At 45.9% G+C, this 25,350-nt stretch overlaps 1 protein-coding gene across 1 annotated transcript in view; it reads left to right on the top strand.

Moving 5' to 3' along the window:
• Positions 1 to 25,350, top strand: part of TTC7A (tetratricopeptide repeat domain 7A) — a gene marked incomplete at its 5' end in the record, with an annotated part of 174,212 nt that overhangs the window by 2,110 nt on the left and 146,752 nt on the right. Inside the window, 4 exons of the mRNA XM_083433024.1 lie at positions 7,673 to 7,836; positions 10,517 to 10,685; positions 19,248 to 19,378; positions 20,991 to 21,112. Of these exons, the coding sequence (XP_083289150.1) occupies positions 7,673 to 7,836; positions 10,517 to 10,685; positions 19,248 to 19,378; positions 20,991 to 21,112 (586 nt within the window). The remainder of the gene's footprint in view (positions 1 to 7,672; positions 7,837 to 10,516; positions 10,686 to 19,247; positions 19,379 to 20,990; positions 21,113 to 25,350) is intronic.

Here is a 25,350-nt window from a genome sequence, read left to right as displayed (position 1 = left end):
CTGAGTTACCCTCCCCTTGTGTGATTCCCCTCCATTGCACTACAGTGATACCTCATGTTACATTTGCTTCATGTTACGTTCTTTCAGGTTACGTCCCGCGGCGACCCGGAAGTACCGGAAAGGGTTACTTCCAGGTTTCGCCGCTTGCGCATGCGCTGAAGCGCCAAATCGCGCCGCGCAGCTGCACAGATATGGCGCTTCAGGTTGCGCTCTTTTCATGTTGCGAACGGGCCTCCGGAACGGATCCCGTTGGCAACCAGAGGTACCACTGTATTGGTTTTAACTCCATTTAGCTGATTCCTAGGACAGATGATGCTGTTGACTTCTCAAACCATTAGAAATAAAGGTTCGGCACCCTGCAATGTGCCTTCTCGGTAGTGGCGCCAAAACTGGATCACCCTCTCATCAAATGTCAAGGAGATGGGTAACTATATAACCAGCTTAGAAGACATCCGAAGGCAGCCTTATGTAGGGAAGCTTTTTAATGTTGAATGTCTTATTGTGTTTCATTTTGGAAGCTGCCCAGAGTGGCAACCCAGTCAGATGGGTGGGGTACAAATTAACAACAACAACAACAACAACAACAACAACAACAACAAACCTTTTCTCAGGAAGTCCACTTCTCAGATCTCTTTGGGATAAACCAGGCATAGGAAAACTTGGCTCTCCAGATTTTTTGGCCTACAAATCCCATCATCCCTAGCTAACAGGACTAGTGGTCAGGGATGATGGGAGTTGTACAGTGGATGCTTGGGTTGCAAATGTGATCCGTGTGGGAGGCACGTTCGCAACCTGCAGCATAAGCAACCCGCAGTGCTGCGTCTGCGCACGCGCGGATCATGATTTGGCACTTCTGTGCATGCACAAAGCGTGATTTAGTGTTTTTGCAGATGCGCGAGCGCCGAAACACGGAAGTAACCCATTCCAGTACTTCCTGGTTTCGGTGCATCCGTAACCTGAAAACGCATAACCTGAAGCATCTGTAACTCAAGGTATGACTGTCGTCCCAAAACATCTGGAGGGCTGAGTTTGCCTATGCCTGGGATAAACCATGACTGTTTTTAAATGAGTTTTTATTATATCTGAATCCTCAGTGAATCTCCCAGTGCAGACCAGTGTAGCATCAGTAACAAAGAATGGATGAATGAATGAATGTTGTATTTTAAATTGTTGTACCTCACCCTGAGAACTTAGGGTGGAGAATGAGTAATAAAGTAAATGAATAATAATAATAATAATAATAATAATAATAATTACTTGAAGTACTGCACTGGCTGCCACTGAGCCACCAGGCCCAGTTCAAGGGGTTAGTACTAGCATGTAAAGCCCTAAATGTCTTGGGACACAATTAGCTAAAAGACCTCCTTCCTTTGCCAGTATCAGCCATCTTGGACTCTACCATCCACAGGTGAAACCTGGTTGGTGTTGCCCCATGACAGGGTTTTTTTCAGTGGCGGCTCCCCATCTGTGGGATGCCCTCCATGTTGAAGTGTACCTGTCTCACTTATAATTGACTTTCAAGCAGAATCTGAAAACAGCTCTGATTACACAGTCTGAGAAATACTATTCTTGGCAACCCTGAAATCACCGGTTGAGATACTGTTTCTAACTGCTACCAGATTTAATTTTTTTAAAGGTGTTTGCCACCCTGGGCTCCTTTGGGAGGTAGGGCATGCTCTAACGTGAAATAATAATAATATTTCCGGAAGTACAAGTGCCTCTTTAAAAGTTTAGGCCTTCCTCTTGTGTGCTGTAGGCTGTTCATCTCAGCGGGGTGGAAATTGGAGCAAGCGGGCGATGATTCATGTTCTTGCATCCTGTTTTAAGCCTTGTTGAGGTGGGAAAAGAAAATATTCTGTGGTCTCTTCTGTATCTCCAGGAAACATCGTAAGCAACATTTGTGTCTCGCTTGCATCTTGGACATAATAAACCTTAAAAGCGAAACTTTTTCGTTTTAAAAACATGGTGGGGGAGGGAGAAAGAGGTTGAGTGAATTATTCGCCAGGTTCTTGCATTCCCTTTTCAGATCTCTGCCTCACATCTGGGCTGGAGAGCCGTTTTATTTCTCTGGAGGGGCTGCCCTGCCAAATTTTAAATTGGCCAGGCAGCCCCGCCCAAGAACATATGTGTTTATCCGTCAGACAGAAGTATACTGACACACATTTTCCTCTCATCCTCTACGGTTGGCAGCAGACCTCTGGGAAGTGTGTGTGAGAGAGGGAGCCCATCCTGGACTGAGTGAGGTCCTGCCGCTCAGCCACACTTGCCTCAGAGACCCTTAGCGGGCCTGTTGCCTGGCAATGCCAGGGATGACCCAGAAACGAGGGCGAAACATGCTGCACGAATGTACCTCAGGGTGTGCTCATGTGCACAGAAGCGAGTGTGTTTGTGGGGAGGTTGGCCATAGTCCCCATCTATACCTGAAGGAGTGTCTCCACCCCCATCGTTCTGCCGGGACACTGAGCTCCAGCTCCAAGGGCCTTCTGGCGGTTCCCTCCCTGCAAGAAGTGAGGTTACAGGGAACCAGGCAGAGGGCCTTCTCGGTAGTGGCGCCCGCCCTGTGGACCGCCCTCCCATCAGATGTCAATTAAATAAACAACTACAGTGGTACCTCTGGATGTGAATGGTATCCATTCCGGAGCCCCGTTCGCATCCTGAAGGGAACGCAACCCGCATCTGCGCATGCGCGGGTCGCGATTTGCCACTTCCGCGCATGCGTGTGACATCATTTTGAGCGTCTGCACATGCACAAGCGGCGAAACCCAGAAGTAACGGGCTCCATTACTTCCGGGTCACTGCGGAGTACAACCTGAAAATGCTCATCCTGAAGCTACTTCAACCCGAGGTATGTCTCGGGTTTTAGAAGACATCTGAAGGTAGCCCTGTTTAGGGAAGTTTTTAAGGTTGGATGTTTTATCGTGTTTTTAATATTCTGTTGGGAGCTGCCCAAAGTGGCTGGGGAATCCCAGCCAGATGGGTGGGGGTATAAATAATAAATTATTATTATTATTATTATTATTATTATTATTATTATTATTATTATTAATTTTACTTTGGCTGCACCCAGCACTGATGTGTGGCCCTTGGAGGGGTGGCAAACAGTCTGCGAGTCATCTCCCCCCCCCCCCCCCGAAGTTGAGCAGTTATTTCAATGGGCACTGAGGACTCCCTTTGTTGTGTAAAAGAGGTCACTCTGAGCTTTTCAGGGAAGAGCATTTCCTGTTTTTAAGATCCTCTTATTGTCCACTGTGACCACCCCTGTCCAACTCTCTGCAAATGGCCAGTAGCTTGTAAGCAGCCTTTATGCACTTATTCACTTTTCCGTTGCTACTTGTCTCCTTCCATTGCGAATGAGGTTTTCTGCTTCGCTAGGAAACTGCTGTTGAAATTTAGAGCGCTACCGTTTCAGTCGTTTTCAAGCTGTGTTCCACGGGATTCCTTGGAAGGTTGCCAGAGGTCTCACAGTGAGAAAACACAGCCGTGGAGGACAAACTCCTGAAAACACTTTTTCGCAAAAAGTCCATAGTCTTGTACAAAATAAAGGGAGTCCTTAATGCCCATTGAAATGACTGTTCAATGCAGTTGCTGAAACAAAATGAAGATGGCTTAGATCATAGAATTGCAGAGTTGGAAGGGACCCCAAGGGTCATCTAGTCCAACCCCCAGCAATGCAGGAATCTCAGCTAAAGCATCCATGTCAGATGGCTACCCAACCTCTGTTTAAAAACCTCCAAGGAAGAAGAGTCCACAGAGACGATCAGGCAGGTTCCTGTCCACCTTTTCTATGATGTTCAGCCACAGGGAAGGGCATTGTGTGGCAGCCTTTGGCAACCTGGCACCCTTCAGGCGTTTTGAACCACACACTTGTGCTGGTTGGGGCTGATGGGAACTGTAGTCCAAAACATCTGGAAGGCATCTGGTTGGTGACAACTTCTGTAGTTTATATGGGGAGACTGGCTAATTACAAGCTTCCTGGTTTGATTGCTTCAGCCGTGAAAAGAGGAATAATGGGACTGCATGTGAGGACAAAAGGCTGGATCATACCTCAGGTTATTAAGCCCAGCAAGATTTAACAGCATGAGAGCTGTTATCCATGATTGGGCAATGCCCTAGACTACTGCAGTGCTCTGTACATGGGACTGCCTTTGAAGATGGTTTGCGCATCATCATCATCATCATAATTTATTTATACCCCGCCCATCTGGCTGAGTTTCCCCAGCCACTCTGGGTGGCTTCCAATTGAGTGTTAAAAACAATACAGCATTAAATATTAAAAACTTCCCTAAACAGGGCTGCCTTCAGATGTCTTTTAAAGATAAGATAGCTACTTATTTCCTTCACATCTGAGGGGAGGGCGTTCCACAGGGGGGGCGCCACTACCGAGAAGGCCCTCTGTCTGGTTCCCTGTAAACTCACTTCTCGCAATGAGGGAACCGCCAGAAGGCCCTCGGCGCTGGATCTCAGTGTCCGGGCTGAACAATTATAGCTTCTGTGTTCCTCTACATAGGGGCAGGAATGTGTTGAGAAGTCATATCTCCTAGTATCTGTGCACACAGTGCAAGGTAAAAAGGCAAAGGACCCCTGGACGGTTAAGTCCTGTCAAATTCGACTATAGGGTGTGCCGCTCATCTCGCTTTCAGGCCGAAGGAGCTGGCGTTTGTCCACAGACAGCTTTCCGGAACACCGTGATGGAAACCAGAGTGCACGGAAACACCGTTTACCTTCCTGCCATAGCAGTACCTATTTATCTACTTGCACTGGCGTGTTTTTGAACTGCTAGGTTGGCAGGAGCTGGGACAGAGCAATGGGAGCTCATCCCGTCGCGGGGATTTGAACTGTCGACCTTCGATCAGCAAGCCCAAGCAGCTCAGTGGTTTAGACCACAGCACCATCCGTATCCCGAACACAGTGCAAACATATATAGAGGCAGCCTTTGTGTGTACAGTTATGACTAGACACATGTTGCTGTGTGTGTAGAAGCCAGGGCAACCTGGCACATCCCCAAACCCCCGCAGAGGAGCATGGAGCTATGTACAGTCATACCTCATGTTACGTCCGCTTCATGTTACGTTCTTTCAGGATACGTCCCATGGCAACCCAGAAGTACCGGAAAGGGTTACTTCTGGGTTTCGCGGCTCGCGCATGTACAGACATGCAAAATGACATAACGCGCATGCACAGAAGCGGTGAATTGCAACCCACGTGTGCACAGACGCGCCACTTTTCATGTTGCGAACGGGCCTCTGGAACGGATCCTGTTCGCAACCGGAGGTACCACTGTAGACCGAGGATCGCTAATATTAACTGATGAACCCGTATGCTTAACAAAGCAATCTGTTAGGTACAGGCTGGGAATATGGATTTTAATTTAGGTTGAAACCGGAGCTGCCCTTTGTGAAAGGGGTCCAATGCTGAAACCGTCATGGTAGACCAGCCTTATCCAGCCTGGTGCCTCCCAGATGTTTTGGATGGACTACAACTCCCACCAGCATGTGCTAGGCAGGGTTAATAGGAATTGGAATCCAAAACATCTGGGTGCCACAGTTTAAGAAGGATAATGACAAGCTAGAATGTGCGCAGGAGAAGGCGACCAGGATAGCAAAAGGGTCTGGAAACCAAGCTTTATGAGGAAGAGTTAAGGGAGTTAAGTATGTTTAGCCTGGGAAAGAGTAGATTAAGAGGAGATATGATAAAGGTAAAGGTAAAGGTACCCCTGCCCGTACGGGCCAGTCTTGACAGACTCTAGGGTTGTGCGCCCATCTCACTCAAGAGGCCGGGGGCCAGCGCTGTCCGGAGACACTTCCGGGTCACGTGGCCAGCATGACATCGCTGCTCTGGCGAGCCAGAGCCGCACACGGAAACGCCGTTTACCTTCCCGCTGGTAAGCGGTCCCTATTTATCTACTTGCACCCGGGAGTGTTTTCGAACTGCTAGGTTGGCAGGCGCTGGGACTGAACGACGGGAGCTCACCCCACCGCGGGGATTCGAACCGCCGACCCTTCGATCGGCAAGCCCTAGGCACTGAGGCTTTTACCCACAGCGCCACCCTCGTCCCCAGGAGATATGATAGCCATCATTAAATATCTAAATGACTGCCGCATGGAAGAGGAGCTTTGTTTTCTCCTGGTAGAACCTGTACCAGTGGATTCAAGTTACAAGAAAGGAGATTCTGACTAAATGCCAGGAAGAAACTTTCTGACAGGAAGCTGTTGGGCAGTGAGATGCGGTGGACTCTCCTTCCTTGGAGGTTTTTAAGCAGAGGTTGGATGGCCACCTGTCATGGATGCTTCAGCTGAGATTCCGGCCTTGTAGTTATTCGACCAGCTGACCCTCAACTCTACAATTCTGTTGTTCTGTCTGGAGGGCAGCAGGTTGAGGGAGGCTGCTGTTGACCCATTGGTATGCACTTCAAACAACGGGGAAGAGTGAAGGACTTTTCTGTGTGCATTGCATGCTCAAGTTCAGTTTAATTGCTTTGGGAGCTCGGCACACTTGCCTTTCGCTGGATGGTGTCTTGTTGCCATAAGCCAGAGCCCCGCAGGTGCTCTGCTGTGCGCGAAGCAGCTGTTCGAGTGTGCGCGCTTCCCCGCTGGGTTGAAAAGAGGTGCCGTCTCCTACGTTCCCTTTTGTATGCTTTGCATTCCTTTCCGCTGAAACGAGTGCCTCTTGCAGGCTGGAGTGCTCTGCAAGAAATCACTTTGAATCTACTCAGGTAACGCCACTGGAGCAGAAGCACTTCTGTAAGAAAATGTATGCTGTTCCCTGCCTCCAACTTATGTTTATACAAACAGAAGCCTTCTTAATTTTGACTGTGGCTGGGCAGCTGGCAAAATAGGGCAAACTAGGGCTGGTTGCCCATGTAAGCTCACTGACTTATCGTGTCTCTAAAGCACGGATGGGAGAAACAGTGCCCCCCCATATGTTGCTGGACTATAGTTCCCATCAGTCCTGACCATTGGGCATGCTGGCTGAGGCTGATGGGAGTTGAAGTCCAACAACGCCTGGATGGCCGCTGGTTCCCCTATCTCTGCTCTCATTTTAGAGCAATATATTCTTTGGCTTGGTGGTGCTATTCTTGCTGGAAGTTAGAACATTCCTTCTGATTTGTTTGCAAGAAGGTTATGAGTATTCATTGCAATTTGCTTGCCTGGTGGTTACACCTTTTCCCTATTAAGCATTCCTTCATCCCACACTTCTTAGTGCGTTAGCCTTTCGTTTTCCTAATTGCAAAATGTTGATCCTATGTATGCTTATTTAGAAGTAAGTTCCTTGGTGTTCAAAGGTTTACTCCCTAGGACCGTTGCCTTAAGTCTGAAACCAACCTACACAATTTGGCATCGGCCAGCTTCCTAGGAGGGCGAGAAAATTATGCCCATTCCTTGTAGCTGAAATACGATGTATTTCCAGTACAGATTTTTCAGGGCTGAAAAATCTCTGTATTCCCTTTGAACACGTGCAAAATGGTTGTTGCCTGTGCCAAAAATGAGCAGAGAATCGTCTGAGCTTGTTGTTTTGTAGGCAAATAACTTTTGCTCTCAATATTTTAACTTCCTTATGTAACAAAATGTTTATATAGCGGATAACTTCTGTGTTTATCTTTGTGGCCTGCTATAGATGAGAACATGACATTGAGTGTGTGACTTTCCTTTACTCTGTCTACTCTGTCCTACAGATGACTATGGGAACCTTTTAGTTGCAGAGGCACTGCTGGAGCTGTGCTTGAACGAGAACCTTGCCAAAATCAAGGACGCCGTTCCATTAATGGAAAAATCGGAGCCCAAAATGAGCGACGCCAAAAAGTATTTGACGGGCATTCTAAACCGAGGGAAGTTGCCGGTAAGCGTCCACGGATGACATAAAACATGAGCATTTAACGTGCTGTTAATGATGCACAATTGCAAGGCTCAGATACGAAATGTTGGAACCCATCTGTCTCTCAGTCCTGCGTTTCATAAAAGACTCCAGTAAATAATTCCATTTCCTTTTGCTCCATTTAGGAGGGAAGAAAATCCTCCACTAGAATCTAATCCAGGCTTCCTCAACCTCTGCCCTCTAGATGTTTTGAGACTACAATTCCCATCATCCCTGACCACTGGTCCTGCTAGCTAGGGATCATGGGAGTTGTAGGCCAAAAACATCTGGAGGGCCGAGGTTGAGCAAGCCTGATCTAATCCATTTTCCTTGCTGCAGGATTCTGTGATCTGCTTCACACATCACATTGTTATTTATTTATTGTTATTTATTGAATTTCTATATTGTATCTGAAGATCACAGGGCAGTTTACAATGTAAAAACGCAGAAACATAACGTCATAGCAAACAATAACAATAACCTCCACAGACACACAGTTTGAAAGATCTTATATGAACATCTTCACATTCTAAAAGGGAACAAAATAGTGCAAATGAGGGGGTTTTCAGTGTTTCCCAAAATTCCGTTATGCTTTTGAGGGGAAATTAAAGTATTCAGGAAAGAAACCTATTTCTTTCCACCCAGATTTCATTTAAACTATAGTTACAAACAAACACTATTTCAAAAGCTACAAATAAAAATCAGTTCATTCCTATACAGTTCATTTCACCATACATTCCTGCTTAACTACATGAGACTTTTGAAATACCATATATAAGAATGTTTTGTTATCAATTAAACTCAATAACGATTGAAAACAAACACACACTATGCTTTAATGTGAATGCAAAATATGCTGGTATATAATCCTGAGAAGTGTTTTTGCTCTGCTCCTCACCTGCTCTGCACTTTTTGCTGCTGTGCCGCTAGGAAACAAGTCAGAGTCTGTCTTGTTGCAACATCTAAACAAGGGCTCATGGCTTAACCTTGAGTGGCTGACTATCCCGCTCTTCCACAGGGCCATTCATGCCCCACAAATTGGGGAGGGATATTTGGCAGCTTTGGGGAGGCTGTCCAAAATCTGTTCAATTTGCATTGGGTGGGGCTATACAATTATTTCAGCTGAGATGGCACAGGAAGCTTCATTGCCACCTGTCAGGGAACTGCTATCGGAGCCAGGAGGAGAGGGAGGGCTCCAGAGGGATTCCGGAGAGCATCCCGGGAGGGAGAGAAGCAGCACATCTTCTGGGGAAGGAAATCAGCGTAGCACCAGTGGAGGAGGTGGGCAGATGGGGGAAGCGGCGAGGTGGCTCCAAGACTCTTTGCCGGGGACCAGCGGGGAGAGCACGGGTCCTCCGATGCCCACACCCTCCCTGCGCAGAAGACTTCCAGGCAGGGAGAGTAGGCGGCGACTAGGTGTCAAAGAACCTTTATGCTGGAAGAAGTTCAAGAAACGCCCACTGACGGATTCTGCCAGCGATTGAGACAGCCACGGGCGAGTGGCTGTCCAGACAGAAAGGGTTCACTCAGGCGACCCACCCAGGTGTGGCGCCGATTTACGCACAAGCAACCCCTAGAACCATTACACCACCGCTCCAATTGGTGAAGAAATGAACCTATGCTGCCAATTCTCGTAATAGACCAGTTTAAAGTAAGCAGCACATAAGCGGCACACAAAACGCTACCAAACCATTCTACGTTCTAATGAGTTTGAATGAGTTTTCTGTTTGTGGCTTCTGTAGTAGATCTTGTACATAGCTCTCTCAATTTTTGGATTATTAATATAAGATTTAGAACGTAGAATGGTTTGGTAGCGTTTTGTGTGCCGCTTATGTGCTGCTTATTTTATATTTCCAATTGGTGGCTGGGTCGCCCCAGCCAGTCTGGGCGGCTCCCAACAAAATATAAAAAATGTAAAAAATATAAAAAACATAAAAAACACAATAAAACAAAATATAAAAAACACAATAAAACATCAACCATGAAAAACTTCCCTGAACAGGGCTGCGTTCAGATGTCTTCTAAAAGTCAAATACAGTAGTTGTTTATCTGTTTGACGTCTGATGGGAGGAGCTGCTACCACTGCTAAGAAGGCCCTCTGCTTGGTTCCCTGTAACCTCACTGCTCAGTGAGGGAACTGCCAGAAGGCCCTCGGTGCTGGACCTCAGTGTCTAGGCTGAACGATGGGGGTGGAGACACTCCTTCAGGTATACAGGGCTGAGGCTGTTTAGGGCTTTAAAGGTCAGCACCAACACTTCGAATTGTGCTCAGAAACATACTAGGAGCCAAGGTAGAATGCATTGGACTGGTGTTATATGATCCCAGTCACCAGTCTAGCTTCCGCATTCTGGATTGGTTGTAGTTTCTGAGTCACCTTCAAAGGTAGCCTCATGTAGAGCACATTGCAGTAGTCCAAGCGGGAGATAACCGGAGCATGTTCCACTCTGGCGAGACAGTGCACCGGCAGATCTATGGAGATATTTCTTTCAAATGAATGAAAATGCCTTTGCTTATCACAGCTCAGTGTATACATCAAAGCTCACAAGGCTTGTGCATCGAGGCACTTGATTCTCCTTGAATTCAGGATTGGGGCTGAATGTCAACATTGCATTGTTCCGGTTGGGGGTCTGATGGATTATTGATGGAAATTGTTTCATTTCTCCAGCCAAAAGATTTGACAGAAGCCATGCTGATCCTGGCGAAGCTCCATTATGTCGAGGGCTCTTACAGGGATGCTCTCAGCATGTATGCAAGAGCTGGCCTTGATGACATCGCGGTAGAGAAGAAGCCTTTGTATATGCTGCGGCTGCTGACAGAAGCTTTTGTAATCAAAGGTAATGGGTTGCCCACGTCCGCTGGAACTATTTGGTGATAGTGATGATTTTGTGTGTCAGGGCTGCAAGAAAGAATGAGATCTGAAAAGGTCGAAGGTAACTGCTGCTGCTGATACCTTACCAGTCCAGACTGGCACCACCCCCTGCCTCTTGGAGTCAGGATCCTTCTTTTTCATGCAGCCTAAAATGACGGGATGCGGGTGGCGCTGTGGGTTAAACCACAGAGCCTAGGACTTGCCGATCAGAAGGTCGGCGGTTCGAATCCCTGCGATGGGGTGAGCTCCCGTTGCTCGGTCCCAGCTCCTGCCAACCTAGCAGTTCAAAAGCATGTCAAAGTGCAAGTAGATAAATAGGTACCGCTCTGGCGGGAAGGTAAATGGCGTTTCCGTGCACTGCTCTGATTCACCAGAAGCGGCTTAGTCATGCTGGCCACATGACCCGGAAGCTGTACACCGGCTCCCTCGGCCAATAAAGCGAGATGAGCGTCGCAACCCCAGAGTCGGTCACGACTGGACCTAATGGTCAGGGGTCCCTTTACCTTTACCTTAAAATGACGTTAGCTTTTTTTGCTGCATTACCCCACTGTTGGCTCTTTGCCTTAACCTCTCACTTTTCTCAGTAGAGCGTAGCTAGTTATCTGAATCATATGGCTCTTCTTCCTTCTGCGTAACACTTTGCATTTGTCCTTGCTGCTTTTTCAGGCTTCAGGGTGTGTCTCTGTGTGGAGGAAAATATATCTCTTGATGCCTGTTAACCCTATTTCATTTGGTGGGAGTTGGGTGTCGCAGGAATGCGTTATATTTCTGGAGGAACTTTGTAAAAACCCTCTTGCAATCTTCATCTTCTGTTTGCCATCACTGCTTGCTGGAATAGTTGCTATCTATCTCTCTGTCGATCTACCTTTCCTATTCTCCTCCTTTTCAGCATGCCTTCCAGCTTGTTAGGTGGATGGGAGCTCTGGGATGATCAGATACCTCCGACTGGTATGTAAAGCTTGAAACTGAACTCCACATGTACCATTGGAATGAGCCTTGCAGTGAGTGCCCCGGTGGTCAGTCTGATGTGCGCATGTTGATCTCTCTGCACGCTTGATGTGTCTTGATGGTTTCGCTGCTTTGCTGGCTTCTGTGTATATCTAGCAGAAGGGGTTAATGACATCTGGAAAGGACAGCTTTGTGAGTGAGGCCACACCCACAGCAGACGTTTCAAGCGCCATGATGCCACTTTAAACGGCCATCGCTTCCTGCAAAGAATTTTGGGAACCACAGTTTGTTAAGGGTGCTGAGAGTTGTCAGGAGACCCCTACAGTGGTACCTCAGGTTAAGAACTTAATTCGTTTTGGAGGTCCGTTCTTAAGCTGAAACTGTTCTTAACCTGAGGTACCACTTCATCTAATGGGGCCTCCCGCCACCGCACAATTTCTGTTCTCATCCTGAAGCAAAGTTCTTAACCCAAGGTACTATTTCTGGGTTAGCAGAGTCTGTAACCTGAAGCGTATATAACCTGAAACGTATGTAACCCGAGGTACCATTGTATTCCTCTCACAGAGCTACAGTTCCCAGAGTACAGTGGTACCTCTAGATACGAACAGGATCCGTTCCGGAGCCCCGTTTGCATCTAAAGGTAAATGTAACTAGCGATGGCACGTCTGCGCATGCCCGCCTCGCTTTTTGCCGCTTCTGCGCATGCACGTGACATCATTTTGAGCGTCTGCGCATGCACAAGCGGCAAAACCTGGAAGTAATGCGCTCCGTTACTTCTGGGTTGCCGAGCAGCGCAACTCGAATGTGCTCAACTCGAAGGGTATTTAACCCGAGGTATGACTGTAGTTTAACCAGTGCTTTTTTTCTGGGGGGATGCATACCCCTAAACATTTTGTGAACCAAAGTTTGGCCTCATTGAGGGGCACTAATTCAATATGAGTAGGAAAATGAGAGTACCCCTAAACATTTTTTTTTTTAGAAAAAAAGCACTGGGCTTAAGTACCACAATATTTCTTGCACCATGGGTTCCCCATGGAGCTCAGGCTTGTAGGAGACAGCCATTTGGTAGAATAATAATAATAATATATATATATTTTTATATCCCGCCCTCCCCAGCCGAAGCCAGGCTCAGAGCGGCTAACAAGAGTAAAATGATAAAACATTCTAAAATCATTTCATTATAAAATTAATTCCAATCAAATTAATGGCAACCATTGGGCTAGAAGTTCTGTGAGGATTGCCAAAGGAGGGAGTCAGGCTGTGCCTGGTGGAACAGCTCTGTCTTGCAGGCCCTGCGGAAAGATGTCAAGTCCCGCAGGGCCCTAGTCTCTTGTGACAGAGCGTTCCACCAGATTGGAGCCACAGCCAAGAAAGCCCTGGCTCTAGTTGAGGCCAGCCTAACCTCTCTGAGGCCTGGGACCTTCAGGATGTTTTTATTTGCAGACCGTAGGTTTCTCTGTGGGGCATACCAGGAGAGGCGGTCCCGTAGGTACGAGGGTCCTAGGCCGTATAGGGCTTTGAAGGTTAAAACCAGCATCTTAAACCTGATCCTGTACTCCACCGGGAGCCAGTGCAGCTGGTATAGCACTGGGTGAATGTGATCTTGCAGCGAGGACCCCGTAAGGAGTCTCACCGCAGCATTCTGCACCCGCTGGAGTTTCTGGGTCAGTCTCAAGGGCAGCCCCACGTAGAGCGAGCTACAATAATCCAGTCTGTAGATGACCGTCGCGTGGATCACAGTGGCCCTCAGGTTGAAAGAAGTCCCCCACCTCTGCTGGATCGCCTTAAGGGCCGACAGATTTATTATGGCATAAACTTTTTGTGGAGCAGAGTATCCTGAAGGCTCAGTTATTGCAATGCACTTTATGTGGGGCTTCCCTCGTGCCTGGTTCAGAAGCTCCAGTTGGTGCAAAACACATATAATTCCAGTGCTCAAAAGTCTGCTCTGGCTGCCCATACGCTATCAGACCAGGTCCGAAGTTCTTGCATCCATTTAGAAGGCCCTTAACAATTTGTGTCCAGGATACCTCAAGGACCACCTAATTCCTTATATCTGTGACTGATCAAGGAGGTTTTTGCAGGAGTCAGTGGCCCTTCAGGGCTCAGGCACATAGCTTGCATCCACTAGGAGCCGTGCATTCAGTATTGTGGGCCTAATTTCCCTCCCAGGCGAGGTCAGACAGGTCTCCTCCCTGCAGATCTAAAGGCACCTGCTGAAGACTTATTCCAGCAAGCATTTAATCATTGTTTGATTTTATAACTGATTTATTATTATTATTTTTGAGGTTATATCCTTGTGAACCACTCTTGTAGTTAGGCGGCTTATAAATTGTTTAAACAGAGTCTGTTGGGGATTAAGGCCCTAAGAGCACAACTGAGCTTCCTGCTGCGCAGACAGACATGCTTAAGACTGCTAGTCACTGGCCTAACGTTTTCTCTTAAGACCAGGTCAGTCAGTGTAATCTAGGATGGACAGACGTTGACCCATGGTAGCAAATTTATTTATTCAATTTATGTACCGCCCTTCATAGAATCATAGAGTTGGAAGAGACCACAAGGGCCATCCAGTCCAACCCTCTGCCAAGCAGGAAACACCATCAGAGCACTCCTGACATATGGTTGTCAAGCCTCTGCTTAAAGACCTCCAAAGAAGGAGACTCCACCACACTCCTTGGCAGCAAATTCCACTGTCGAACGGCTCTTACTGTCAGGAAGTTCTTCCTAATGTTTAGGTGGAATCTTCTTTCTTGTAGTTTGGATCCATTGCTCCGTGTCCGCTTCTCTGGAGCAGCAGAAAACAACCTTTCTCCCTCCTCTATGTGACATCCTTTTATATAGGATGTCATCCTTCATCTGAGGATCAAAGGGCGGTTTGCAGTATATGCAGTCACTGGAGTTCTTGGACTATTTTTGTTGTTGCCTGACCTGAGTAGACCTTGTAACATCCCTGGGGAGCTGCTGCATCCTGACCAGAACAACACGAAAGCAGTGTGGGGAAAGAATAACTGGTCTCTAGGGAGGGACACAGGTGTTAGTTGTTGTTGTGGAAGGCTCAGTTCCTTAAAACAGCCTCGGTTTACTAAAATGGCCCAAGCTGCAAGTGACATCCAAGGCCTAAATATCATACCCTCCATCATTTCTCCAATGAAAATAGGGACATCCTATTCCATACCCTCCAACATTTCTCCCATGAAAATAGGGACATCCTATTCCATACCCTCCAACATTTCTCCCATGAAAATAGGGACACCCTATTCCATACCCTCCAACATTTCTCCCATGAAAATAGGGACATCCTATTCCATACCCTCCAACATTTCTCCCATGAAAATAGGGACATCCTATTCCATATCCTCCAACATTTCTCCCATGAAAATAGGGACATCCTATTCCATACCCTCCAACATTTCTCCTATGAAAATAGGGACATCCTATTCCATACCCTCCAACATTTCTCCCATGAAAATAGGGACATCCTATTCCATACCCTCCAACATTTCTCCCATGAAAATAGGGACATCCTATTCCATACCCTCCAACATTTCTCCTATGAAAATAGGGACATCCTATTCCATACCCTCCAACATTTCTCCCATGAAAATAGGGACATCCTATTCCATACCCTCCAACATTTCTCCCATGAAAATAGGGACATCCTATTCCATACCCTCCAACATTTCTCCCATGAAAATAGGGACATCCTATTCCATACCCTCCAACATTTCTCCCATGAAAATAGGGACATCCTATTCCATACACTCCAACATTTCTCCCATGAAAATAGGGACATCCTATTCCATACCCTCCAACATTTCTCCCATGAAAATAGGGACATCCTATTCCATACCCTCCAACATTTCTCCTATGAAAATAGGGACATCCTATTCCATACCCTCCAACATTTCTCCCATGAAAATAGGGACATCCTATTCCATACCCTCCAACATTTCTCCCATGAAAATAGGGACATCCTATTCCATACCCTCCAACATTTCTCCCATGAAAATAGGGACATCCTATTCCATACCCTCCAACATTTCTCCCATGAAAATAGGGACATCCTATTCCATACACTCCAACATTTCTCCCATGAAAATAGGGACATCCTATTCCATACCCTCCAACATTTCTCCCATGAAAATAGGGACATCCTATTCCATACCCTCCAACATTTCTACCATCAAAATAGGGACACCCTATTCCATACCCTCCAACATTTCTACCATCAAAATAGGGACACCCTATTCCATACCCTCCAACATTTCTCCCATGAAAATAGGGACATCCTATTCCATACCCTCCAACATTTCTCCCATGAAAATAGGGACATCCTATTCCATACCCTCCAACATTTCTCCTATGAAAATAGGGACATCCTATTCCATACCCTCCAACATTTCTCCCATGAAAATAGGGACATCCTATTCCATACCCTCCAACATTTCTCCCATGAAAATAGGGACATCCTATTCCATACCCTCCAACATTTCTCCCATGAAAATAGGGACATCCTATTCCATACCCTCCAACATTTCTCCCATGAAAATAGGGACATCCTATTCCATACACTCCAACATTTCTCCCATGAAAATAGGGACATCCTATTCCATACCCTCCAACATTTCTCCCATGAAAATAGGGACATCCTATTCCATACCCTCCAACATTTCTCCCATGAAAATAGGGACATCCTATTCCATACCCTCCAACATTTCTCCCATGAAAATAGGGACATCCTATTCCATACCCTCCAACATTTCTACCATCAAAATAGGGACACCCTATTCCATACCCTCCAACATTTCTACCATCAAAATAGGGACACCCTATTCCATACCCTCCAACATTTCTACCATCAAAATAGGGACATCCTATTCCATACCCTCCAACATTTCTACCATCAAAATAGGGACACCCTATTCCATACCCTCCAACATTTCTACCATCAAAATAGGGACACCCTATTCCATACCCTCCAACATTTCTCCCATGAAAATAGGGACATCCTATTCCATACCCTCCAACATTTCTCCTATGAAAATAGGGACACCCTATTCCATACCCTCCAACATTTTCCCCATGAAAATAGGGGCGTCCCAAAGTAAAGTGGGACATTCCGGTATCAAATCAGAAACCGGGATGGCTTCTGTAAATCCAGGACTGTCCCTGGAAAATAGAGCCACTTGGAGGATTGGAAATATGTGCAGCTGCTTAGAGAGAGGAAGGTTCTTACTTTTATTCCCAGCGGCACCCTGTCTGTTTCTGATTGGAGCTTGTTTTTCATGCCTCTTTATGCTTTTGCATGTTTGTGCCTATGTGGGAGGACATGAGAAAATGCATATGGAGCTGCATGTGGAAGACAGCAAAGCTGTGCATATATATATTTTTCTGCAGTCCTGCAGCCAGTTTAATTGGTGATGTGGCACCTTCACCTCCCCTTTGGCTCAATGCGAGGCAGAATGCTCTATCTCAGAGATGAGGATCTTGTAGCCTTCCAGGTGTTATCATTTATTATATATTTAGTTGTAGCCCCACCGTTTCCCCTAAAGGCAGCTTACAGATGAAAACAAGAACGGCCCCAAACCTAGAAAAATCAAATCATTAAAATACAATTAAACAAGGATAGAATTAAAACCATATGGATTTTAAATCTGTTTAAAGCTGGGGTTGGACTCCCAACTCCCATCAGGTCCACCAGCATGTCCAATGGTCATGGATGATGGGAGTTGTAGTCCAGCAACATTTGGAGGACCACAGCTTTGCCCACCTCCATTCTGTCTCTTCTTCTTCTTCTTCTTCTTCCTCCTGAAGCCACACAGAAGTGAGGCAAGGAAGCATCTCTTCAGATCTTTCGTCTTATATATGATTTGTCGTGAGCTGCATGCATGCATGCGGACGTTTGCCTGTTCTTTATTTGTGTGTGTTGAGTCATGTGATGCTTTGTTCTTTGCCCCTCAGCAGCTTTGCGTGGCGGAGAGAGCATCCTTTTCAGGAACAGGAAGAATAAAGGGAAGGGCTTTTCCCCTTTCCCAACACCTCCTCTGTACATTCTGTGCAGTTTCCGCGTAGGCAGGGCAGAGGACGAAATCCTGTGTGTAGTGCAGAGGTGTGAGTGGTTGAAAGAGGCAAGAACGAGGGGCAGGTGCTGCCTTGTTTTGAATCTGACCATTGTCCCACTTTGCTCAGTAAAGTCTGCTCCAGTTTCCATCATCCTTTGCCTGCATGGTCAATGCTCAGGGATGTATTTGTTTATTTTATTTAACAAACTTTATACAGTGGATGCTCGGATTGCGAACGTTCGCAACCTGCAGCGTTCGCAACCCACAGCGGCGCATCTGCGCACGCGCGGGTTGCGATTCGGCTCTTCTGCGCATGTGCAAAGCGCGATCTAGCGCTTCTGCGCATGTGCAACCACCAAAACCCAGAAGTAACTCGTTCCAGTACTTCCGGGTTTCGGCGGTCCGTAACCCAAAAAAACACACAACCTGAAGCATCTGTAACCCAAGGTGTAACTGTATACTACTAAGCTGTAAAAAAAACCACACCACCTCAAAGTGGTAAATGATGATGATGATGATGAAAGTATCAGTAAAATACTGTTAAAGCAGGTATTAAATATTCAACATTGGTCAAAATAAACAATAAGCTAAAATCAGATGAAAACACATGCAGCCTGTATAGGCTTGCTAGAAGATTTTTTTTTTAAAGAAAAAAAGTAGGTTTTATTAAAGATTTTCTTGGGTTACAAAAGTACGTGCATTGTCTCTATTTTCAGGTTAAAGAGTCTTTTCTACAGATCAGTTACGTTTGACGTGAGACATTAATGTTATATACGGTATAAGGTTGGGGGGAAGAGAGGTGGAGAAAGACTACAGCAAAGACACCTGCTTGAGATCAATTGGCAGAGAGTTCCGAAGTGTAGCTGCTGACACACTAAAAGATTGATTTTCTTTGGGGGGGGGACTGTGAAATAAGTATTCTGTGGCATCTGGAACAGTCCAACCTCTGCAGATCAAGGTGTCCCAAGTGGGCATATATTAGGTAAGGCGATTTTTGGAATATAGAGTCATTTCCCCAATGAAAAACACCTAGGGAGTTAGAGCGGAAATACGTGAGCTGTATAGTCATACCTCGGGATAAATACGCTTCAGGATAAGTATTTTCGGGTTGTGCTCTGCGGCAACCCGGAAGGAACGGAACACGTTACTTCTGGGTTTCGCCGCTCGCGCATGCGCAGATGGTCAAAATGATGTCACGCGCATGCGCGGAAGTGGCAAAAAGTGACCCACGCAGACGCGCAGTCGCGTCTTACCTTCTGTTCAGGATGCAAACGGGGCTCCAGAATGGATCCCGTTCTCATCCCGAGGTACCACTGCAGTTTCAGAAATGGTGGCCACTGGTGGCGATGAGGATCAACAAGACCTTGTGCAGGTGTAAGAGTGGGTTGTACAGGAAGTTGCAAGGTGTGCCTGCGAGTGGATGGAGTGAAGGTGACACGACGTGATACATTAAGTGACAACTGTTCATGGGCAATTTCCATCTTGGCTTTAATAAGAACTTGTTGTTGCTCTCCTTACAGGCTTGGCGCTGGAGCGCTCGCCCAATTCCATCGCTTCCCGGGCCCGCCTCTCCGAACGTGAGGAAGAAGTCATGGTTTGCTTTGAAAGGGCCTGTGTGATGGCTCAAGTGTTTCTACAGGAACTCGAGAAGGTAAGTGGAAGCCTCCTTCAAAGACCCTTTTAGCACTTCCTGAATGTTGGGGGATGGGAAGCCTCCAAGGCTCTCTGATATCAATATGATATGTCTCATAGAGAGGACAATCCTCCCTTTGAATGAGTGTTTGAAGGGCCATTTGCTTTAAAATCAAAGAATTATAATATGGAGGAACAGTTGGACTTTTAAGTTTTCCCTCGATATTCAGCAGGACCTGAACAGCAGCCTGAGGAGACACAGAAGTCCCCTTTCTGTATCGTGAGATGTGTAGCATTTCTGTTTGAATTGTAGCACAGTGGTACCTTGGTTCCCAAACTCAATCCATTCTGGAAGTCCGTTCGACTTCCAAAATGTTCACAAACTGAGGCACGGCTTCTGGTTGGCTGATTCGCCCCAGAAACAATGCCAACAGCCAAAACAGACATTTGGCTTCCAAAAAAAGTTTGCAAAGCGGAACACTTACTTATGGATTGCGATGTTTGGGAGCCGATTTGTTCGGGAGCTAAGCCGTTCAGGAACCAAGGTACCACTGTAAATTATCAGACATGTTGATGGAAGTCTAAAAGAAAAAAGATGTGTGATGAATTCTTAATGTTTAATTGTGCTATAAATTTGTTTTTATTGGAAAATTAATAAAAATTATATACTAAATTTGTACCTACACTTGCACGTGAAGATCTGCATATGCAAAATTTACGTAAATCAGTATTTTCATTTTTTTCAGTGATACATTTCCTGTGTGTGCAATGAGTTATTTACATTTAAATACCTTCTTGTTTTACATACAGTGGTGCCCTGCAAGACGAATGCCTCGGAAGACAAAAAACTCGCAAGACGAAAGAGTTTTTCGTTTTCTGAGCTGCTTCGCAAGACGGATTTCCCTATGGGCTTGCTTCGCAAGACGTAACGCCTTGCGCCTTTTTTTTTAAAAAAAAACCGCCAATGCATTCCTATGGGAAACTGTCAATACACAGTGGTGCTTCGCAAGACGAAAAAACTCGTAGAACAAAAAAACTCGCAGAATGAATTAATTTCGTCTTGCGGGGCACCACTGTATATTTGTTCATTGTAAAGTATCTATTTTAATGCATTTTAATGATTTCTATGTGCATGTGTGGAATTATATAGTACATACTAGTTAGATGCTTCCCTCCTATGAGTCATAGAGATGTTACATGGTTTATTCAGGCCTGGGCACACTCAGCTGAACAAGCCCACCAGCTGTGCAGTTGAGCCTACAAAGTTCTTGGCAATCCTCCTGTTCTAGTCAGGCACCAAAAATTGGGGTTCTCAAGCCCCTAGAGAAACATCTTTTGTGAGTCTGCTGTTTAGCTTGATGGGTCCCAAGCTCTGTAGCAAATTGCCAGAAGTATACGGAGGTTTTCTGAGAAATGCAGGCATCTTGCCTGTGAAAACAGTGCAAAAATAGCCGAGCGAAACAACACAGATGATTTAGTGCAATTTTCAGTTTGTCTATGCCTTGTCTCAGTTCCCAAACGTTAGCCAATTTCTCTGTCCTTTCGGGAGGAAAAATAAAGACACAGTTTTAGCCAAAGGGTGGCTCCTTCTCACCTGCAAACAATGACGCTTCTTTTTTCCCCGCTCTCAGAGCTTCGGCAACACGCATCCGAGAGGCATAAAGGGCACTCAAGCGTCGGCGTTGGACTTTGAGCTGCCTTACTTCCTGGAAGCAGCCCTGCAGAGCGCTTATGTGGCCCATTTGAAAAGAGGGTAGGTGGCTGCAGATTATCTGCCATTTTGAATGACTGATGCTGAGCGTGGTTTCATGTAACAGGCTTCTGATGCTGTCCTAGGCGAAGCACAGACAGAAAAAGGACCGCTGAACCAGTGCAACACATTGCTGCGAAATGGAAGGAGTGTTCAAACGAATCCCCTTGAACAGTCCTGAAATGGAAGGAGGGTTTTGCCTCCCTTGCTGCCACAACTGCCAGGCAGGGTAGGCCAGTCATGCAAGAGACTCTCAGGTAGACTGCAACTCCCATTGGCTTATATTCCTTCCGAACCCAAGCAGAAGCAAGTCTATTCAGAGAGCAGGGAACATCCCATTCCCTTGATCCTTGGTGGAGATGAAGAGCCTGCTTCTCCATTAAACCTGGGCTCTGTTAAATTCCCTTTCAGACAGACAGAAGCACACACACCAACAGCCATTTTTAAGGAATTAATCAGAAATAAAATGCAAGAGGACAAGGACCTCACCCCCTGGCCACACCGGTGTTAGTTTATTTATTATATGTTTATTGCATTTGTATCACACTTTTCCTTCCATAAAATACATACATACGTAATTTCATTTGTATGTTGCCTTATTGTGTTTTTACTATTCTGGCTATGAACCGCCCAGAGTGGCTGGGGAAACCCAGCCAGATGGGCGGGGTATAAATAATAATATATATATATATATATATATATATATATATATGCAGGTTTTGGTGTCCTCGGGTGTCTTCCCGTGTAAAAGTTGGGGTGTCTAGGCGACGTTTCGACGAGGTCTCACTCGTCATCTTCAGGCTGGTGCTTTCGGCTTCTTGTTACTGAAACGTCGCCTAGACACCCCAACTTTTACACGGGAAGACACCCGAGGACACCAAAACCTGCATTCCTGTACCCGTGAAAATCTACGAAAGCAAATATATATATATATATATATACACACACACACACACACACACACACACACACTATTATCTCAGTTAAAACCACACTCAAGGCAGGTTATGACATGGAAAAAATACATAATTTGCAAACATAACAAATGTAATAATGATATAATAATAATAATTTATTATTTATACCTTTGACTGGACTTAACCATCCAGGGGTCCTTTACCTTTACCTTACCTAGTGAGAAACAGCCCCAGGCACATACATGCACAGTGCTCTTGTGCCTGATTGGGGGTGTTCCTCTGGGAACCCCTAAAATCTACGTCAACCCTGTGTTCTGTGCAAACTTACTCCCAAGTCAGTGCTCCTAGGACTGCAGAACTAGGTGACATTTAATCACAAGCCTGAGTGAACCATTAGCGGAAGCAGCAGCCTACGTCCCGGGACTATAAGAAAGCTGAGCCGTGTTTCTTCTCTCGGAATGTGAATCATTTCCCTTAAAATTCGGTTTTCAACACAAAGGGAGGGAGAAGACAAGTCACATAGCTTAAGTGGCACACATTTATTTTTCTGCCGCAAGGGGGCACAAGAAGACCCCTTTATAAGTCAAGACTCTTGACGTTTTGGAACAGGGGAGGGACACTTGATTGTGGTCATTATTATATGAGCGGAGTGGTTTCTATTTCCAGAAGTGGAATTATTTGGGAAAATGCTCTAAATAATGTAGAGTTCTTACAAGGAGACAGGCTGCTAATGTATCATTATTATTTCCCCCGCTGTCCTCCCATAAGAACCAGAGTGGTTAACAACATAGTACAATGAAGCACAAAATCATAAAAATTAGAGGGAGCTTTATCAACTATCTAGTTTAACCCATCGGGGGAAGCAGAAAACCAATCTCTCTCCCCTCTGCTCCCACCATTTATTTCCAGTCCATGGCATAAATTCCAGGTAATGCAAAGGACGAACATAGAATTCCAGGGACATTTACCTGGTATCTTCATTATATATTTTAGGCACCAGGCGAAAGCATTCCTCTTTAACCAGGCCTTTGGCAGATTAATATTCTACAGCCTTTGTTTTGTTTAGATCATTTGCTTGTGTTTTTGTCTTGTATTTTATTCTGTGAACTGCCCTGAGATCTTATGATGAAGGGTAGTATATAAATTTAATTAAACAACAACAGCAATTCTTAAAAAAAAAATTAATGGACACAGAGTTTAAACATTTAATCCGGGGTTTCCCAAACTTGGGTCTCCAACAACTGCTGGAAACCCAAGTTCGGGAAACTATTATCTAATCAGACGAATGAGTGGGGAACCATATTAGGGATGGAGGGACCTGTGTTGGTGGACTCCAACTCCCATCAGCCCTACCAGAATAGCCAATGGTCTGGGATAATGGGAGAGCTAGTCCAGCAACATCTGGAGCTGCTGGTTCCACAGATTGAAGTGGTCCAGGGGACATATATTTTGGCAAGGTGATCCCACAAGTCAACTGTCCCACAGCTCTTATGGGCTTTATGTAAAGGTAAAGGACCCCTGGGGGACGCGGGTGGCGCTGTGGGTTAAACCACAGAGCCTAGGACTTGCCAGTCGGAAGGTTGGCGGTTCGAATCCCCATGACGGGGTGAGCTCCTGTTGCTCTGTCCCTGCTCCTGCCAACCTAGCAGATCGAAAGGACGTCAAAGTGCAAGTAGATAAATAGCTACCGCTCCGGCGGGAAGGTAAACGGCATTTCCGTGTGCTGCTCTAGTTCGCCAGAAGCAGCTTAGTCATGCTGGCCACATGACCCGGAAGCTGTACGCCAGCTCCCTCGGCCAATAAAGCGAGATGAGCGCTGCAACCCCAAAGTCGGCCACAACTGCAGCAAATGGTCAGGGGTCCCTTTACCTTTACCTTTAAAGGACCCCTGGACGGTTAAGTCCAGTCCAAGGCGACTATGGGGTTGCATCGCTCACCACGCTTTCAGGCTGAGGGAGCCGGTGTTTGTCCGCAGACCGCTTTCCGGGTCATGTGGCCAGCATGACTATAATAATAATAAAAAATAATAAACCACTTCTGGTGCAACGTGACACTGTGACAGAAGCCAGAGCACACAGAAACGGCGTTTACCTTCCCGCCACAGCGGTACCTGTCTATCTACTTGCACTGGCGTGCTTTCGAACTGCTAGGTTGGCAGGAGCTGGGATGAAACAACGGGAGCTGACCCCGTCATGGAGATTCAAATTGCTGACCTTCTGATCAGCAATCCCAAGAGGCTCAGTGGTTTAGACCACAGCACCACCCGCGTCCCTATATAAGGGCTTTATATAATAACAGCAACACCTTGAACATAGCAAGGCAGCAAATCGGCAGGCAGTGCAGATCTGTTAGCAGAGGTGTTATATGGCGGCAGGGTCTCGTTTCTGTCAGAACCGCCCCTGCAGTATTCTGCACTTTCCAGGTCAAGTGCATCCTCATACAAAGTGCGCTGTTGTAACCCCATCTTGAAGATACTGGTGCCTGAATTACTATCACCAGCTGATGTGCCTACATATATTTGTTTTCAGTGCATGTAGGTGCTTCAGACTGGTGGTCTGCAATGAACGCACACGTCCTGCAATATAAAATGTTAAGTAGCCATCAAATTTGGGAAGAAGGGGCTTCATCAGAGGACATGTTCTTTAGTATGTTGTAACATAAACAACGATCCATTCAGGCTTCTGTTCATAAAATAGGCCTGCAAAGTACTCTTCATTCAAGAAGAAGGAAGTCTATAGGTTTCTTTACACAACCTATAGAAGCCTGTCCCAGCCCAGTGCCCTTTAAATGTTTTGGACTACAGTTCCCATCAACCCCAGCCAGCATAGTCAATGGTTAGGGATGATGGAAGTTGTAGTTCTAAGCAACTGGAGGTTGTGGAGCTCTTTTTTTATATAAATAATTTTTTATATAAATCAAATCAAATCACATCACATAAATTCCAAATTACAAAGCCGAATTTTTAATTTTTGATGGGGGTACCCATTTTTCAAGTTCCGAGGGGATCCAATCATCTTCTTGCTGCTGCATTCATGTCCACAAATCTGTCCAAATAATGTTCATAATTCTATCCAGTCCTATCTTGCTGCTTCCCACATCTCATCTTGTTATTTTCAATTATTTTTCCTTTCTCTTTGTGACCTCTTCTGATAGTCTCCTTAAGCAGGTAAAAACAAGTTGTAGTCCTGTGTGAATTTTTCTGTTCATCCAATAGCCATATCGAGATGGTTTCCATATATCATCCTTCCATAAATAAAAGCACTCTTTCCATCATTAATCTTCACAAATCTGTCGCCTTCTTTAGTCCTCTGAGGAGGTTCGCCC

Source organism: Podarcis tiliguerta (assembly GCF_965153285.1).
Source record: "Podarcis tiliguerta genome assembly, chromosome: 3".
Classification (NCBI taxonomy): domain Eukaryota; kingdom Metazoa; phylum Chordata; class Lepidosauria; order Squamata; family Lacertidae; genus Podarcis; species Podarcis tiliguerta.
Note: the sequence above shows the minus strand (reverse complement) of the source record. Positions and strands in the feature narration are given on the sequence as shown.